We start from the raw sequence: 18196 nt of genomic DNA, 5'->3' as shown, positions 1-18196 counted from the left end.
AATCGAGAAAAAACTTGGCCATCTGCAAAGCAGCTGTAAAAGACTTTGGGACTGCATAAGACGAAATAGTAACGCACTATAAAGTCTATGTCACGTCAACGTGGGAGCGGAACCAGGTTACGTACGACGTTTTTGGATAATTGATACATGTATGGCCATTGCCATGCACTGCTTTAACACTCTGTGGTTACACCATTCATGCTGGCACGTCATCTTACGTGCCGGAAAGCATATAATTTTGAGCCAACATTAAAAATTTTCTCACACTAACCAGAGAAAAATTCTACGTAACGTTGTTTCGGGAATGACTTCCTCGGGATTACGTGCTTTAGCACGGCACGTTAGTTGGTTGGAAGAATCACAGAACATTGCCAAAAATTTGAACCTTAATTTGGGAAGCCCATTCTAACCCACCGCCATGCAAAATGTCGTTCTTAAATCTGTAAGCCAATGTGCCGAGCAAACCACTGTGTATCGATCAAATTACCATTATATTATTTTGTATTGTTTTTTTTTGAGGATTCAAGGATAGAATGACGTTAAAAAAAAACGATTTTCCATGAAATCAACCTCATGACGCCATTACACTTTGATGAATAAGATGGAACAGGATGGGAAAGCGAGAATGAATGGAGGAAGATGAATATAGCGAGAAGGAAGAAAAGGGGATAGTCAAATATACAATTGATCGTTTCATGAAGGATGGGCATTTCTTTACTGGCCTGCTGTTGCTTCCATGAGTTTTTTGTCTTTCCAATGCAGATTCTGTTGTTTACGACGAATTTTCCCGGAACGTTTAGCGGATAAGGATGATACATAGGGTATCACAAGATTACTGGGCAAAACGCCCAATCGGTTGACAATCTCACGCTCAATTTGCGGGTAAATTTCGTCGCTTGTGTTTCCACACACAGTCACTGCAATGGTGCGGTAGTGATTCAACAGTGGTGCTGTCATGGCTTTATGTTGTTGCATTCGTACATGGAACACCTCAGGAGAGTCATCAGGTCGTTTCGAAAGTGGCTCACCTGTCAGGTCATCCAAGCCCGGAACACGAGGTGGATTGTAGGACAAGTTGTAGACACGACCGGAAGGAATATGCACCCATCGATCTGTTACAATAAAAACACAAAAAGTATAAGAAACGGCATGTCCTTTTTCCACGCTTTCAGTGTATTCCCGCATTTACCCATGATTCGTTCCAAAATCACTTCCTCAGGAACTTCCAAATTGATTACTAGATTCAGCGGTTGCATCAATTTGTTGAGCATCTTATCAAGGGCTTCAGCCTGAGGTTGCGTTCGTGGGAATCCATCCAAAAGCCAATTCTAAACAGAATAGAGTTAGACACATTTTCACGTTGCGGTCAACTAATGGGTTTTTTAAAAAAAAAAAAAAAATCCTCGTACATGATTATTCATCTGGGACAGTTCGGTATTGACGAGATTCACCAACAGGTTATCCGGTACTAATTTGCCCTTGGCTACATATTCTGCGGCAATTTGTCCACATTTGGTGTGATGCTTAATATTCTTACGAAGTATATCACCGCTTGACAAGTGAGACACGCCAAAGTTCTTTTTTAGTCGTTCTGATTGCGTGCCTTTCCCGGAACCCTTCCAAAAAGTGGCACAGCGTGAGAAAAATTGCGATAAAAATTTTCAGTATTTGGTCATACCGGACTTCCAAGTAGCAGCACACGCAAAGGCTGAATCTCATGGCTCGAATAATCGTGAAATGACCGTGATCGGACCATGACCGACATCATCGGCTTCCCAGCGACAGTTACCGACGATAATACGCGCTGCATGCCACTCAGGTTGGGGAAAGTAAGAAGAAAAAAAAAGAGAAAGAAAAAAAGAGTAAAAGGAAAAAGGAAAGAAGAATTAGATCCGCGAGTAAAGCGGCCTTTTTTTTTCCCTTGCAAAAAAAAAACTTGCGCCAGCGCTTTTTTAACAAGCAATGTGGCAGATAGTTCAAATTGATGTCGCTGGCCAATCAAAATAAATGCCGTTTGGTCAAAATAAAATTCGCGCTCATAAGTCTACGTCGTATTTTCCAGAAACTTCGTCGCTTGCTGTTGAAATGCAATAATTATGATTTTCTTCCGTCAAAGCGACATTCCTTTTTCAAAAAGTCATCTTCACTTCGAGCCTTTACATTTAATAGGAGTTCAATATTTTATTTAAAAATGGGCATGGTCATATTGTTAATGAGAAAGTTACGCTGGTTTTTGACATCGAGACGCAGATTTACCAATTGTCGCAAATGCTGTCCAAATCGGTCTTTGATATTATTGATGTATGCGGTATATATCTGCTTCCCCTGATACAATGCAATCTGCTGAGCGTTTGCTAGAACTGGTGGCGTGAACGATGTGCGACGGCAAAAAGATACGACGTACAGTTCGATCAGCTCGCGGTATGTTCTAGTTGCCGCTCTGACCGCGTTACTTCTCGTTTGTCTGTTGGTCAGTGAGAGGAAGACTTCAAAATAACCTTTTTCGACGAAAATGCTGGACTTTGCTCTGCCGATCGCTTACAGAGTCCAAAGTCACTACAAAGGAAGAGCCCGCCTTTGTAAGGTATTGCAGAGATAGTACAATGACCGGGGACCACTGTTAGATGGATGTCCATGTTGCTTTGAACCAGGCGGAGGAGAAATGGGTTATACGGGTTGATCATGGCATCTTCCCCTCCGCGTTCGTAAAAATAGCGACCGTTATCACAGTATACCTCTTCGCAAGGAGCGATCCCAAAGCGACAGAACTGCTGACCCTCCGGCATGCAGTATGCCGTACAGGTATGCATCTGGCATTTTTGGACATACTGCGTCATTGGGTCATCCATAGCCAGCATTCTTGCAACAACCAGATTCATGCTGGCCAGCTCGGACACAGGCTTGAACTTATCGTTTTTTGACAGCTCGGAGAAAGAGTATATACGCCAGAATGTTCCAAGATCAGAGTTGTACCGAGCATCTTGGTATAACTGGGTTTCGTCTATTGTTCGCTCGTCCACTCCCGCATCCACTTCTTGCTGCTGCGCACGTAAAGTGACCATGGTGCCGTCTTTGGCCTTTGTACACGAAGTGGTATTTGATGGCGCTAATGAGGAACATATCTCGGCATTGATATGAGCGTCATACTTTGTGCACAGGTATAGGTTATCCCTGTGTCTTTGCATTAAAAAGGCTGGAAGAAAGGCGAGGCAAGTGAGAAAAAAAAAAGAAGGCGCTTGAAGATGGAATATACAAAGCAACCGAAAAAAAGGAAAGAAAAAAAAATAGAGCTGAAGAAGTTAAAGGTAAGTCATAGGAAGAAAAAAAAAAGATGAAAAGTTCACGTGAAAGGACCAGAAAAGTATGAGCATTGAGGGAGACCGCGCTTCTGAAAGTCCACGACGAACCGATGCCTGTAGCAAGACAAGCTCTCCAATCCATTCGACCGATTGGTTCTCCGCGAAGCTTGATGATAAAGTTTGTTCTCATTCACTTAACGACGCAGATACTTGAGACTTGAATGAGGATAGCTTTGCTATCAAAGCTAACAGTGGCTCTCCGAGTGAGCATCGTCGCTTGAACCTTCTGTTGTAGTCCAGAGCGCGATCGATCACCTTTGCTTGTTTTCCCGGTTTGTTGACGGTGGCTTGAGCTGGTTTGAGAAGCATGGGATAGGTACCTCAAATTGTACCGATGTTATATCGCTTACTGTATTCAATGAAAAAGCCTTCCAAACGCGCAACAAATGCTGCTGGTGATTCGACTTGAGATGCTCCATCGCGTTTGCATAACTTTGATCGTCAGTAAAGTTGCAATTGTATTCATTGCCTTGCAAAACGTTATTCAAGACCATCTCAAAGAAGAGATTTCTTCGGCTTGGTGCGGGACTCGAGCCCTAGCCCCTTCATCAGATCACGGACAGACGAGTAGCGGCATTCAATACTGAGATCAAGGCAGTACTTGTGCACCTCAACAGCGGTCTTGAGTTCCCCTGCGAGGACTTTTCTACGAACAGAGGCGGCAGTAGTCTTGGAAAAAATTGACGGCCGCCCAGTAACAGCATTAGTGCGATCAGGGAGTAGCTGTTTCGCATGCTTCGACACGACACTGACAGACAAGCGCAAGGCAGCGGCGGTTTTCTTCAGACTTTTGCCATTCAAAAGATGCACTTTGAAGCTGTTAAGCTTATCTTCGGTCAGTTTTCGGGGCATGTTGTGGTCGTGATTAAAAATTCGTAATTAGAGAAAGGTGGATCTAATAATGTCAGAGTATTTTAAAGTTCTTTTGTTTGGCTTACCATATGAGCATGTTACTGACAACAATATCCTGATTGGTTTGTTTTGTGTGCTGTAAAAAGTACAGCCGATCGGGACATATGGCGGCAGTTGATTGCTTGTGGCAAGTGGATGCTTGGTTTTCCTGAAGATTAAGGTTGCCCTTTATTCCAAAAACATCCTTTGTCTTTATGCTGTATTTCCAAAGCAGTTGGTGCAGACATTGGCAGGATCCATGAGATCGGCAAGATGTTTCTCAAACAACATTACGTCATTACTGATTGATGGTTGTTCCCCAATGCATGAAAATGGTTCTCAAGATGGCCTCCTGGCCATCGAGTACTTGCAACGAGAATGGAATGAACTAAAGACAATACAGTATTTTATGAAAGCACAACATAAAGAAATCCAACTCTTGCTCTGCCCCTGTTTTACAGCGCTGAACCTGGTCTCTTGCCTTGTTTTATTGCTGTCCGTGAAAGCAACTGGCAGCCTGCTTTCCGCTATCATCTTGTTTGCCCTGTAGTCTAGACTTGACCCGCCTTGCCCCATGGCAGACTGATGTTTTGGGCATTAGGAGACAATAATAGTGGGATTGGCTTTGCAAAGGCATTCGATGTTGATGTTGTACTGAATAACGAATTGCAGAAAGGCTTCCTTCATGGTCTTCGATGAATATCGGTGCCTTGACAGTTTTCGGTTGTCGTTTTGCCAAGGGAATCAAGTGAGAAGGAGAAAAATAAAAAATGAACGAATAAAACAATAAAGTAACAGGAATAAACCAACGGAGCACGATGAAAGAGTTTCAAGTGCGTCAAGTGTACGCATATCAAGTGTATCTGCTGTATCTGCGGCAGCGGTATCGTTGATAGCTTGGGAAAGGAACATGCCCTATGTACAAATGGATATTATAGTATACCCTCTACTTATTGTACTATTCATCCTAGACTGGTGTTCCCAGACATGAAGATGGGGATTTAGAGATGTTTCGATTCTGGGTGAGCTTCTCCATTAGAACACCGATTGAGCTTTTCTTCACCCATAACTAGGATCCATCATCGAGATCAACTCATACGGCTGACGCTGTCACATCGCAGGACATGCGTCCTTACAAATATCCCTTGCAACCGAGGACTGCTCACTGATAACTATAAATTTCGGCTCAAGACTAAAGTATAAATAGGAAGATCACATCAATCGCAATAAACGCGTCAAGCAATCTCAAAGGATTCTTATTGGTTTTTTTTTGCTCTACACACAAGTTCTTTCATATATTACATATGTACGGCAAGAGAAAGGGGGGGGGGCATGTAAAAAATACCCAAATCGATCCCTCGGCCATTGAAGTATCGAATGGGGTACCGAATACATAATGATCGATTAAAATCACCATGGTCATGTACGGAAAATGCAATCCTGCCATGTCCTGCTTCTCCAATCCAGCTTGCTATTAATGTCATGCGCACTGCTTACTCCTTCTCTTTGATAGCAATAATACAGTGCGTGGATCGTCAACCGGATTTCCTTCAACTCCATGTAGAGCTTGCGTCCTTCGGAGGGGGGCTTGCTCCGCCTTACGGTATGAATTGGCGATTTCAGTACGCCGGGTTTCAAGCCTTGTTCTTGTGCTTCGAAGTCTTGCCAGCTTGCGCCGTTGTAGCTTGAGATCATCCGCAGCCGAATCGCTTGGTTGCTGAGCTCGCTCGCCCCAATTCTTTGCGCCAAGCACGGACACTGACGGACTGTTACCTAGGGCACAGCTTGAGGTCTTCTGCTTCTTCTTGTCAGAAAATGCACCTCTCTTCTTCACGACTTTTTTCACGTTATGGCGATCAAGGAACATAAATCGCTAGAAAGCCTCCAAAACTCGCGGTGCTGCCAAGTTTTTCATCATTTCTATCAGGAATTCCAACATTCATCAAATTTCGCACACAAATCAGCTGCTCCTTTTACACTATGCATTTTCTCTCGCCAGTAATTTGTTAGAGAACCACCGCCAGTTGCTCCATCTCACTCCTGCTGCTATCGATATCCGTCCTGGCAGCAGATGTCGAATCAACATCTTTGTTCGTTAAAAGATCCATTTAGTCAGAAATTCTTCTTGGTAAACCCTCACCATATAGTAAGATAAGCAGAAAGAAAAAAGGGATGAAATGATAAAACATTAGTCTTATTTTTATTTTTGAGATCCTTGGCGCAAAATGTATGACGAAATGTAATGCAAAAAATATGTCTTGGCCAGTCACAAAAATTAAATGTCGTATATGAACAAGGTTTTATGATAAGCGAGGTGTTGAATTATATATCGGGGATGCACTTCCTCTTTGACGGAAAACGATGGATTCGGCCTTGTTGACAAAATCTGACAGCAAATGGGACACTGCCGATAATTCTGTCATATGTTCTGACTTGATCTGCCGCCTCAGCCTGCCCAAGCGCTCAAAAGCACTGTCAAATTCGGTCCATTCGTGGTTTGGCGAACCGTTGGAGTTTCCGGTGATATTGAAATAAGAAGAGGTCTGAGAGAAAGGAGAGGATAGCGATGTCGGAAAGTAGGAAATAGGTGGTAATGAGTACGATGTTGTGGAAGAGGAGGCGGAAGAAGAGGATAACCGACGGGAAAATGCGGATTCCAATCGAGGGGATTGACGTTCGGGAAGGATAGGTGGCAATGATACCGAATTTGCATTATCGTCTGAAGCGATCGGCAATGACGGGATCACAGGGAGAGGAAGGACGAAGTTATTCTTCTCTTCCTGGAACTTCAAATTTGGAGAAGAACCAGATAATCGGGGTAGACGGTAGTTAGACGGAGGGAGGGGTTGTGTGAGCGGGGATGAATGCAGAGGTAGTGATGGTGATCGGTTGACCGGGTAGTACTCAGTATTTGCTGATGGATACTGTATTTGAACTTCAGGCTCTCGTTTTCGCACAGGGGTAATATAATCTTCAATGGCCGGTATATCTGGGGAATCACGATGTTGAGGTACGACTGTTGAGGTAGGGGTAGTGACGTCTGTTTCTTTTCTGATATCTTTCTTGGCGCGCCGTTTCCGCATGACAGTGGGAACCGCTTCTTTCTTTACCTTGACCGGCTTGCTAGGGTCCGACAGCTCGGTCACTCCTGTCGTTACAGGTTGTTCGGTATTTTCGTTCTCATTTTCAGGACAATAGACAATCACCCGCTTTCGCCGCTTGATAACACTTCGCTTCATACTGGTTGGACGATGGGTACCGTGAAGCTTATAGTATAGACCGCAAGCATTGCAAATGGTGTTACCCGCTTCATCTCGTCGCCACAAGGGAGTCGTGGTGGCTTGACAATTAGCACACACTAGCAATTGTCGGTTGACTTGGTGCTGATTAAAAGCAGGACAACCAGCGCACGATGAGGAGCCTCCCATGCCGTTGCATTGACCACCTCCTGGACATGAGCCTGTGCCGTTACCGCTACCGCAGCCTCCGGTAGTAGGGAAGACATCCTTGGTCATAAGTTCTCCATGTTTGCGTTGAGAATTCTTGAGTCGAATAGGACGCATATTGTTACGGGCCTTCAGATAAAGACCACAAGCGTTGCATATAGTGTCGCCATTAGGAGCTCTTCGCCACAATGGAGTGGTAGTGGTACCACAATTGGAGCAAACCGTGGCACCGACGTTCTGGGTCATTTTGCGAGGTTTCAAGAGTTTGGAACAACCTGAAGGGTCGATATCGTTGATCAGTATTTGGTCTTCCACTTTATTCATGGTCGTAAGATTGATTTTAAGAACTGGGGAAAGAAAAGATAAAACAATCTGATAAACAATCTTTCATCATTCATATTCCGCATTATCAATGATCTCCGAGATTTGTACGACAAAAGATTGCCAAAGATAGTCACTTTCTGAGTTGTGGAGAGCCGCTTACAACCGTCGCATCCTGAAATTCCGGAAAAATTATTCCTGCTTCACCAATAAGAAGAAGCTTGCAACTACCTGAAAATTTTAACGAAGCGCTTGCCATGTGTTGTTCTTGAAGATCTTTTCCTGTGGACGTTGCGCGGAATACAGCTGGTGATTCCGCCGTATTTGCAGTCACATCCCCTTTATTCCTTCTTCTGAAGAAATTCTTCTCACCTCATTTGCCGAAGTCCCGCGAAATGGTGAGACACGCCAATAGAATCAGTTGATTTTATCACCCACGTTTTTTTCTTTTTTTTCAAAAAGTATCCCATTGCATTGTTAAGCATAAAGAATCACGAGTGGCCATCCTTTAAGATGTAAATAGTTCCTATGCATCAAAGCTAGTCCAAACTAAATGAGCGGAGATGGTTGTTCCTGTTTTGCGGTTGATCGATCAGGTCTACGACAGGGACTAATTAACCGTGGGACTAGGTAATTCTTGTGTAATCCCTCCTCTGCATCGAATGAAAGGGATTTGGTTGCAAGCAAGGTAAGATGCAGAGCATCGGTCAACACTGCACTGTTCTCCTCTTCGTAAGCCTAATGTCTGTGTATGTTTGGAAAACACAGCGATCACTTTGTTTACAATTTTTTTCTAGTTACACAGAGGTCGCGCATCTTCAAAAATCGGCAAGATCACAGCGCGCATTTAACTCTGTGAGATGGTCATATAAAACGCGTTTATCCACTAGGTCAAGTTTATCATATCCATCTGAGAATTGATGTTCGTCTCTTTTGATTTGAGTTAACAACCAGCTCATCGTATCAGTTAGTTGCTTGGATGCTGTCGTTGCCATTCTATCACGAGTAGGTCCATTGAAATTTACGTGACCAAATGAATCATAACCCACTGATAAAACGGTCCTGACAAAAATTAACAAATGGCAATATGCATACAGTATCTATGAGCCACCGCAACCGCATGAAGCAAAAAGGCACAAAATAGGAGCTAGCTGTTCTCTCCAGTAACGCGATTTCAGCCTCATTTCCGGCCAATGTTCTTTGGTTGTTACTGTAGTGCATATTGCGGAAACTCTTGTACGTTCAGATCCTTAATTCTCGGAGAAGGATCCTCAGCCTATAACAAGATGGGTTCCATGCCAACTGAGTTAATTTTGGATGGTTGTGCACTATCAGACCTCTTATGCGGACCGCCAATTATTCGTCGATATTGTTTTGGCTTTCTGACTATTAGTATGCGAAGAATAATATTCTCAGCTGCCACCAGCCATGATCGATGGCGCGATTGGGGGGATTATCTTTTTCCACGTATGGACGAATCTTGATCTGGCTACTGACATGGCTGTGATTTTCGAAAGCCATGGGACTATTTCGGACAAAAAAAAGGCATTACCGCACTATTCAAGGAGAACGGCATAGCCAAGCATCACATTTGTAACGCAAATTTGATTTGCAGTATCTGTCAATACCGGACAAGGATTCGATGGAAATGATGCAGGAACGCGGATGGACGAAGCCGTCTCCTTGAGTAAAATCAAAAGTAAAGGCCGCATGATGAAAGTATTCGCTGAAGTGACACTCATTTTCCCTCTTATTTTTGCGGCTATTGTACTTTTTGCACGAGGTTATCAGCAGCAATCAACTAAAAGCTGCAGTGATTAAAAATGCAAATGTTGATTCACAGCAAGTCTAAAGTACCACTTACTGTACTACAATATAACCGTTATCGCAAAGCAAATTCCATGTGTAAAGATATAATGCTTATTAAGCGTAGCATGTAGCGCAGTAGATGCTAGTTGAAAATCATTTCACTGGTTTTGGCCCGAGAGTATACTTCGTGTGATAAAATTCCAAGAGTCAACTGTCGGGAGAATAAACAGATTTTACAAAATGAGCTTTGAAATGATGATTTGTTAGTGAATGCTTCAGCAGATTTCAGCACAGAATAAACCGGTTTCCTGACAAGTATCGCTCGCAATTGTGGAACATCGATAACTAATGTCACTGCGTTGACAAGAAGAGATTGATATCTCCAAGGAGACACTTTGCGGAAGAGAAATGATTTTTTGCAACACAGCGGAGTTTTGTCAAGTTTGGATTGATTGTGTCGCTTTGAATCAACACAGGTTCCAAACCATTTGCCAATCCATTCTTTGATCACAGACACATGAAAAGCGGAACTACGAGTGATATACCGCTCTGGCGTACTCTTACGAGCGAAATCTATGATGACGCTTTGCTTGATCGTGTACGAAGGAAAATCTTTAGCAAAGAGCTACCATTCCGGAGGATCCCGAAATGGCCGTTCGCATATGCCAGGTAGGAAGCTCTTGCTCCATGAGGTTACAATAAGCTCATATCTCATTACTAGGGGAATATCGGGATCCCATAAAGCGACTCCCATGGAACTCCCCATGGAAGATTTTGACGATAGCGAAGCAGTGGAGCAAGGTTGCACCTACGAACTTGCAAGGAGCTATAAGCTATTCAACGATGCGATCGACAACATAGTCAGAGATGTAAACAGCGAATGTCGTAGAGCTAGTAAGCGACGAAGATGGCATTGTGGTAAAGAATCAGACAAACGACGAAAATCAGAAAAAGCTACCGAGTCAAAAGCAACTGTCGATGGAGACGAGATAGCAGATACAGAGGTCATGTCAAACTTGGATTCTACGGATGAGGAAGAATACCCTGTGGGTGTACCCGAAGATGCATCTCTTTCAAATATATCGAGGCTATGCTTACATTCCTATTTTGCCATGCTTGATGATATTGCTTTATTCGATGAAGCAATGGGTCATCACCAACCTAAAATAAGTTGGAAAGCAGTATTGTCCAGTGCGTTAGCAACTGGTATACCTGCAGTGTAAGTGAAGTGAAGTAATTGCGATTTTACGCGTATACAAATGATAACAAGATCCACTTTGCCAGTGTCGTGGATTCTGTCCGGAAAAGAATGGAAAATCTGAGCAAAGATAAATATCCAGGTCCGTTATATTCATAACAAAGAACACGAAGAAAAAAAAATCTGATATTGTTTCTTTTGTAGAGATCTGTGATGTATACCAAAAGCATCAGCAAGAGTCCAATCCATTGCCGATGTTTACCGAAGGTAAGGAGTCGTAGATTGGATTCATTACATATTAATATTAATCAGATCTGTAGCGCGCACTCCCGAAATCGCAGAAATCGAAAAGCAAACAAAAACAGCGGCGCCGCCGTGGATATCTGAGCTATTAAGCAAATCACCGGAAGAGCAAAGAAAATTGATTTGGGACATTGAAGCCAATTATCTTGCTAAACATTTTTGTCCTTGAACAAGGACAAAACCTGTTGCAGATCCTCACTTCTTATTAAATCCAATCCTTTTCACACCCACATTCCTACATCAACCACCCCCATCGTTTTTCATCAAAGTAAAGCGAAAACCATCCATGACAAAAGTGTGTCTGTTGTTGTTGTTTATGGAGAATATTGTGTGCATTGATTTTCCTTTGTTCTTCATTATATGCTCAAGTGAAACGAAGAGCCCAAAATATGTTTAAGCGTAGTTCAAACGGAAAATGTCGTTGTAAACCCAGTAAGTGCGGTTCTCAGCAATCAACTGGAAAGTTTGGCTGAACATTTGAGGGTTCTGTTCGTCGTCAATCTAATAAACGAGCAGTGTTAATTAATCTCTATTTACATATTGAGAGATATGCGTCTGTTTACCAAAAGTTGGCCAGTGACGGTAACAAGAAGGTTACTACTGTTAGGGGCGCTGGGTTGAGCGTCGAACGTGGACACGCGGTGCAGCACCTTTTGGAAAGGAAGGGACTGCAAAGCAGAGTGAAGGTTAAGCGCTGCGTTTTCGCCTACTTTACGACCACACTCTCACTCTCAATGCTTACCACAAGCTTTTCAACAATGGCATTGGCACCAACGAACTGAGCACCTTCAAAAGTCAACATGGAACTTTCTCTCTGTGAATTGATGGTCCCGTTCCTTGTTAGGTCTCTTTTCCACTATCATTGTCGAATGCGCGGAAGTCTTACATAAAGAGACGCCAAGTTTTGTCTGCCGCCATCAAAGGTTTCGTAGTAGAAGTCAGTAAATGCCTTTGCAACAGTGTTCATATCAGACATGGTGAATCAAACAATAGACAAGAATAAGAGGAAAAAGAAGAAAAAAGAAACAACAGGAATAAAATTTTGTCGACGCGTCGGAGCCGTTGAAAAAAAAACAATACAATTTGAGACACCGCTCAAAAGATCACAGGATGCTATTTCTTGATCAAGCACTGTTCAAATTCTTTTTCTAGTTCATCTACATATTTTCGTACGTCCTTTCCAATAAATGTAAGCCGACTCTGCCGACTTTCATCGGAATTCCACGCTTTGTGCTCGCTGACATTAATGTCGTCACTCACACCTTGTACGACAAGTTTGTTTCTACCTTGAACTGCAAGCACCCCTTTCAAGCGGTAAAGCGAGCCTCCTAATTTTTGACTGGCACGTTTGATAAAGGCCATAGTAGCCTCAAGGTCCACTTCACCGTCCACAAGTAGCATCGATTGCTCGATGGAAGGATCGTGTTGCTTAGTAGCCTCTTGTTGTGCATGCTGACTCAATATGGCACGTTGTTGTTCTTTTCGGAGATGGAAAAATTCCGTCGGTTCAATATCGGCAAATGATGTTGCCACGACCCGAGCTTCAGCATTTTCTTTTTTCACCATGTCCATAATTTGATCGAGCGACGATTTGTCCGCCTCATTCAGCAAATCCACTTTGTTGACAATGATGAGATCACTTGTCATGATTTGCGCGAGTGGTTCGTTCTTGTATTTGCTACCGGGACGAAGACGAGAAAGAAAGTGTTTGGCATCCAACAGCGTCACGATGCCATCGACGTAAAAGTTGCGCACAATGGGGTCTTGACCAGATTTATCTGCACCCAAGGTGATGATATCCAGAATGGGAGCAGGATCAGCCAAACCTGTTGTTTCGAGGATAACGTGGTCGATCTGTTTCTCTTTGGATTCATGATGATTCCTGTCTGCGATTTCGTAAAGAGCATTAATGAGCTCTCCAGTAGAAGAACAGCAAACACAACCCCTACACCACATCAATTACATCGTAAGCATCGCTTTTGTACGAGGAAACATTGTTTCTGTGATACATACATGCCGAATTCGTAAAGATTTTGAATGTCTTCCATTTTTGCCTCATCAAGGATCTCATTTTCAACACCAAAGGCGGCAGCAAACTCATTTTCAATGACAGCGATACGGTGTGGTACGCCCGCCACGTTTCTGGAGGCGTGAAGGATGCGATTAAGTAAAGTGGTCTTGCCAGCGCCGAGATAGCCGGTCAATATAGAGATAGGAATACGGGCCATGTTATCAGATGAACAGAGATGTGCAGAAATACAAGAAACTTGCATGAGGGTTTTTGAGTCGACCCTTTTCAAACTCCACTCATTGGCTTGCTTACCAGTCATGAGTAAAACCATAACCCAAGAATTTATTTTTGGGACTCTTGACTGTTGCAAGTGTAGAAAAATGATTGGATGGACATTAAATAAAGGCACCATCTCATCCATCATAGTATTTGTCATTGTATTTACCAAATTTGACCGTTTCTCACCGGTTCATTTACTTTGAAGAGACAAGGGATTTTCTCATTCATGGGGAATGGGGATTCGATGATGCCTCGGTATGGAATTTCCAGCCATCGATGACAAAGCTAATACTTTGTACACTTTTCAATTATAAAGTATGAGCGTTTAAACGCGAACCAGCCAGTAAATAAAGTGCTTATTTCAAAAATGCGACGAATTGTCTCAACAGTTTTCGATTGATTACAAAAATGGGAGCAGAAATTTAGGCTTTTCCTTCAAACAGCGTCCAACGAACCTCCGACCAATATTCGGCTGCCGTTTGGAAGAGGAAGCACTTCACGCACCATGCGAGATCAACCCTGATGTCGTCTAGATTCTTGCCACAGAGTGTGTTTCTACATAGATATGGCCAATATTTGAAGATAGACTGTTCACAGTATAATGCAATACTTTTCGGGCGTTCTCCCTGAATCAAGTGTTGTTTGTTCGGCCGACCTGCCAAAGTTCTTTGGGGTTATCGCACGTCACATGATAAATGGGGTAGGGAATTTTTTTTTTTTGTTTTTTGGCCATCCTTTCTTCTCTTTCTACACACACTGATGCTGGTGGTGACATATTTGCTGTACTTGCTTTATTTTGCCATTGCAGTTACGGTTGCACTGTCACTGTTGTTATATGTATACCAATGTGATCTACTTTATGCAGCAGGGTTTCCCGCAGGATCAAGAACGGTGGTAAGTTTTTGTGATTCCGTTGGATGATCATCTGGAACCAACCTCTCACGAGCCCAACCACCCCATTTCAGGTAGCAAGACCTTCACAGTATGGTTTACCGGATAAAGAAGAAATCCTGATAACCAAGGATGGTGTAAAAATCAGAAGCTATGTGTTGATCCAGCGAGGAGAGGATGTGGCGATACAATCACCGACAATTCTTTGTTTTCATGTTAGTATACTCGATGTAACCACAGGGAAGACCGCATAACTAACTTTGTGGGTTATATCATTGTAGTCACATACCGGAAATATGGTAAGAGAGCAATGGAAGGAGCGGAATCTGGAGTTCCATGATAATTAAACACAGTTCCCACGACATCTCGACCAGGGCCATCGACTACCGATTGCTCAAGTGTTTTACAGAAAGTTTGGTTATAATGTAATCATGCTGTCGTATCGAGGGTAAGCAGTTTTTTTCTATCACTTCTTGTCCATGACAATCAGGAAAAACGGCAGTATGTTAAACAGAGGGATTGGGCTTAGATATGGGTTAAGCGAAGGACGTCCGACCGAAAAGGGCCTCCAAATGGATGCGCAGGTAAGTTTCCTACGTAAATGGGGTGTTACTGATTTTTTTCCCCAAAACAATTTCTAACCTGATTATTTTTTATACGCTTTCAGGCTGTTCTCGATTACATTCAACGTCATCCCATCCTCAGACACACCAGACTTATTGCTTATGGTCAATCATTGGGTGGTGCTGTTGCTATTAGTCTTGTTTCCCGAAACGAAGACAAATTTCATGCATTAATTATCGAAAATACGTTCTTGAGTGTGGTAAGTGTGACAGCTACTTCTAGGTTTCGAGGAGGCGATACAGTTTGGGTCGGTTTTTTTTTTATGTCCTGTGTTGACTTTTTTTTTTCTTTTCCTTCCATGCTTAGCCTATTTTAATTCCCTACATTTTACCGGCTTTACGGCATCTGGTTTATCTGTGCCATCAAACATGGCGTTCTTACAAATGGATTCGATTTATACGACATATTCCCATTCTATTTTTATCCAGCTTGAAAGATGAATTGGTGCCACCAGCTCATATGGCGAAATTATACAAGATTGCACAAACCACCGGTGTGAAGGTGTGGCGCGATTTTGAAAATGGTACTCACAACGATACATGCATGCAGGTAAGAAATAAACTGGGCCGGCTATTGCGAGGGGTTCAATATTCATTCCTCATCGGAACTTGTGTTTTACAGGAAGGCTATTTCGAAAGCATTGCTGAATTTGTTCGATCCAACGTATGGGAAGTCAATTGAAGGGTTTGTGATCGAATCATTTTGTCTCGTAAAGAAATGGTGTGTCAAAACTCGTTCACTTGCTCATGTGCCTGGTGCTTTTTTCCCCCCTCTTTCTGTAATATCCGCTTGCTGTAACACACCGCATTGAATGTTCTAATTCCTTCAGTCAATTTTCGCTCACGTCAAATTTCTTCCTCTCTTTACCTAATCCTGCCAGCCCCCCATCAACGCACGCACTCTTTCCGCAACGATACACCAGCACATTGATTTTTTAGTTTCTAATGGCCTCATCCTGTATCATTTTGCATATAATCAAGCCCCTCCCCATCTTATATACTTGCTGAACATTTCCCCCTTTTGCTTATTCCAATGTACATCCTGTTTCACCTGTTATTTGTTTCTATCTTCGTTTCTCCTACATGATATTGCCAGGGGGATTGTTGGTCACAGAGCTCACTGCCGGTAGATCGTCAGAACGAACTTTAGGTTTTCATGAATATGCACCGCATGGATATCATCAATGCATACTATATATCATGAGGTTTTAGCCACTTTTCTCTGTAATTGCACTCGGACTTATATCTAAAGGGGATATTCTAGGAGATAGTCGTAAAACACGTCGTTCTCACAATTCCTCGGAAAAGTTCAGCCCAAGAGGCCACTCATGATAGAGAATTCTAGAACTAGTCTCGATAAGGACATTCAGCTGATTGTTACATTGTTATGTCATGAATCAAGACTGCAAAAAGAAGAAAAACTCTGGAGGTGCTGGGGGTATATGCGTTTTCAGAAAAATGGCAAAGAATGTGTCACCTGACGGATGGAACATGAAAAAGAGTACTGCATGCACACTTCTTAATTAAGCCTTTTCTCTGAGCACCGGTAGGATTTACTGATTTCTATGAAGTGCTTTCAATTCTCTCACATTGTTGCGACTCAATGACTTGTTGAGTTGACCACCTGTACCGTTTGTAACGAAAACTATTGGCTCCATCTCATCACGCCAAAGACGAGGAGATAAAGATTTTTTCAAGTGTTCATATCGAGAATTTGGTACATATAGAAACCACAAATTTGAAGAACTCGATCCTATTTAACAAGTTGACTTTATCCAAGTCTTGTAGAAAATCCTTACCTGAAGATGTAGGACCCACTGGTATCAAACCCAGTTGCATATACTCCGATTGTATCACAATTTTCGGGCTTCGTTTCGCAGCAAGTTGGCACTCTGTACCAATCAATAGAGAACATTTCGGTTTCAAGGATCATATCTGACAGCTGGCATTGAAGTTGATGACTCCGTTGGATTAAAAGGATATGGGGACAGGGACCGCAGTCAGTAAACCCCACGTTGTAGCAGTTAATCACAACATCACACCGCCATGTCGACAGCTTATGGTAAAATTCCCAAGCCTGAGGCTGCAGTCTCCATTGACGCCATCTTGCCCATCACAAAAAAACTAAAGAATGGCAAGAACGCCTACTTGCAAGCGATCGATACAACCAATCAGCCATTGGTGACACATTTGCAAGCCTTGTTCAATCAAGCGATCGAAGATGGGTAAGGCAGTAGTTTTTGGTGACTCGAGGTATTGCAAACCGTCCGTCTGTGTTCTGACATCTGTTCCTAGATCCACATATCCTCAGGAATATCCTCTGGGCGAACAACAATTTATGGATTACTTTTTAGGGTAAGTTTTGACCAGCTTGCCTCTGGGATGTATGGTTCCTGACGGACAAAATCCAATGAAGCTACGACGCCTTTGTATTGGCCACAGAAATTATTGACCGTAACAAAGACTATGACTTTGACAATGTGGTTATTGGCATGTATTATGTCAAGCCCAATTACCCAGGACGATGTTCTCACGTAAGTTTGGGATCATTTTTCAAGATATGATCGATTTTGTAAATGAATATCGACGTGATCCTTTTAGATCTGCAATGCTGGATTCATTACCAGCATCAGTTTCCGTGGCCAAGGAGGTGGTATGGCAATGGGCGAAACCTTGCTAACGACCGCACCTGCCCTTGGTTACAAAGCTTCGGTATTCAATCTCGTCTTTGTGAATAATGAAGCGTCTATCCGCATCTGGCGAAAACTCGGGTTTCAGGAAGTAGGACGCATTCCTCAGGCAGGACGGTAAGTTACAACCAAACTATCCATGATATCCTGATCAAATGACAAACCCATCATTTATTTTTTGGTTGCAGATTGAAAAATTCGCCAGATCAACTCGTCGACGCTCTTATTTTTTACAACGATTTCTCAAAGAACAATGCCTTGCCCAAATAATATCAGTTAGAAGATCTATGTGTGTAATTTTAATCCAGCGATAGAAAGCCTTTACAATACACGTTACTGCACGCAATTCGCTTGTTATTAATGTAACAATTGGTC

The 18196-nt window shown here is 42.8% G+C and overlaps 8 protein-coding genes across 8 annotated transcripts; 3 read left to right on the top strand and 5 right to left on the bottom strand.

Moving 5' to 3' along the window:
- Positions 1–714: 714 nt before the first annotated feature.
- BYT42DRAFT_493395 (adenylate kinase-domain-containing protein) lies at positions 715–1756 on the bottom strand (the record flags this gene model as incomplete). The annotated part of the gene is made up of 4 exons (XM_051564209.1): positions 715–1112; positions 1190–1328; positions 1410–1616; positions 1679–1756. The coding sequence occupies 4 exons, from the start codon at positions 1754–1756 to the stop codon at positions 715–717; spliced, it is 822 nt and encodes a 273-aa protein (XP_051425714.1).
- A 410-nt stretch (positions 1757–2166) lies between these two features.
- BYT42DRAFT_564446 (uncharacterized protein) lies at positions 2167–3334 on the bottom strand. Its single transcript, XM_051567734.1, is given in 2 exon segments — positions 2167–3298; positions 3318–3334. 1 exon segment carries the CDS (start codon positions 3183–3185, stop codon positions 2472–2474), a length of 714 nt encoding a protein of 237 aa, XP_051425713.1. The 5' UTR covers positions 3186–3298; positions 3318–3334; the 3' UTR covers positions 2167–2471.
- Positions 3335–6423: 3089 nt separating this feature from the next.
- Positions 6424–8449, bottom strand: BYT42DRAFT_564442 (uncharacterized protein). Its single transcript, XM_051567733.1, has one exon. The coding sequence runs from the start codon at positions 8018–8020 to the stop codon at positions 6551–6553; it is 1470 nt and encodes a 489-aa protein (XP_051425712.1). The 5' UTR covers positions 8021–8449; the 3' UTR covers positions 6424–6550.
- A 1856-nt stretch (positions 8450–10305) lies between these two features.
- Positions 10306–11613, top strand: BYT42DRAFT_603931 (uncharacterized protein). The gene is made up of 5 exons (XM_051571084.1): positions 10306–10495; positions 10548–11045; positions 11111–11166; positions 11229–11291; positions 11345–11613. The coding sequence occupies exons 1-5, from the start codon at positions 10344–10346 to the stop codon at positions 11494–11496; spliced, it is 921 nt and encodes a 306-aa protein (XP_051425711.1). The 5' UTR covers positions 10306–10343; the 3' UTR covers positions 11497–11613.
- BYT42DRAFT_564439 (uncharacterized protein) lies at positions 11614–12354 on the bottom strand. The gene is made up of 4 exons (XM_051567732.1): positions 12214–12354; positions 12070–12141; positions 11891–11995; positions 11614–11828 (listed from the first exon to the last, which is right to left on the bottom strand). Exons 1-4 carry the CDS (start codon positions 12301–12303, stop codon positions 11721–11723), a joined length of 375 nt encoding a protein of 124 aa, XP_051425710.1. The 5' UTR covers positions 12304–12354; the 3' UTR covers positions 11614–11720.
- Positions 12285–13980, bottom strand: BYT42DRAFT_283549 (CobW/HypB/UreG, nucleotide-binding domain-containing protein). Its single transcript, XM_051562847.1, has 3 exons — positions 13784–13980; positions 13341–13699; positions 12285–13272 (listed from the first exon to the last, which is right to left on the bottom strand). The coding sequence occupies exons 2-3, from the start codon at positions 13667–13669 to the stop codon at positions 12441–12443; spliced, it is 1161 nt and encodes a 386-aa protein (XP_051425709.1). The 5' UTR covers positions 13670–13699; positions 13784–13980; the 3' UTR covers positions 12285–12440.
- Positions 13981–14939: 959 nt separating this feature from the next.
- Positions 14940–15813, top strand: BYT42DRAFT_592977 (Alpha/Beta hydrolase protein; the record flags this gene model as incomplete). Its single annotated transcript, XM_051570661.1, has 5 exons — positions 14940–14956; positions 15038–15092; positions 15176–15331; positions 15439–15681; positions 15754–15813. 5 exons carry the CDS (start codon positions 14940–14942, stop codon positions 15811–15813), a joined length of 531 nt encoding a protein of 176 aa, XP_051425708.1.
- A 1364-nt stretch (positions 15814–17177) lies between these two features.
- Positions 17178–18091, top strand: BYT42DRAFT_544819 (uncharacterized protein; the record flags this gene model as incomplete). The annotated part of the gene is made up of 5 exons (XM_051565776.1): positions 17178–17356; positions 17427–17486; positions 17548–17665; positions 17733–17938; positions 18010–18091. The coding sequence occupies 5 exons, from the start codon at positions 17178–17180 to the stop codon at positions 18089–18091; spliced, it is 645 nt and encodes a 214-aa protein (XP_051425707.1).
- Positions 18092–18196: the final 105 nt, after the last annotated feature.

Source organism: Radiomyces spectabilis (genome assembly GCF_025331425.1).
Source record: "Radiomyces spectabilis strain NRRL 2753 chromosome Unknown BYT42scaffold_4, whole genome shotgun sequence".
NCBI lineage: Eukaryota > Fungi > Mucoromycota > Mucoromycetes > Mucorales > Radiomycetaceae > Radiomyces > Radiomyces spectabilis.
The sequence above is the reverse complement of the archived record's forward strand: the minus strand, read 5'-3'. Positions and strand labels throughout refer to the sequence as shown.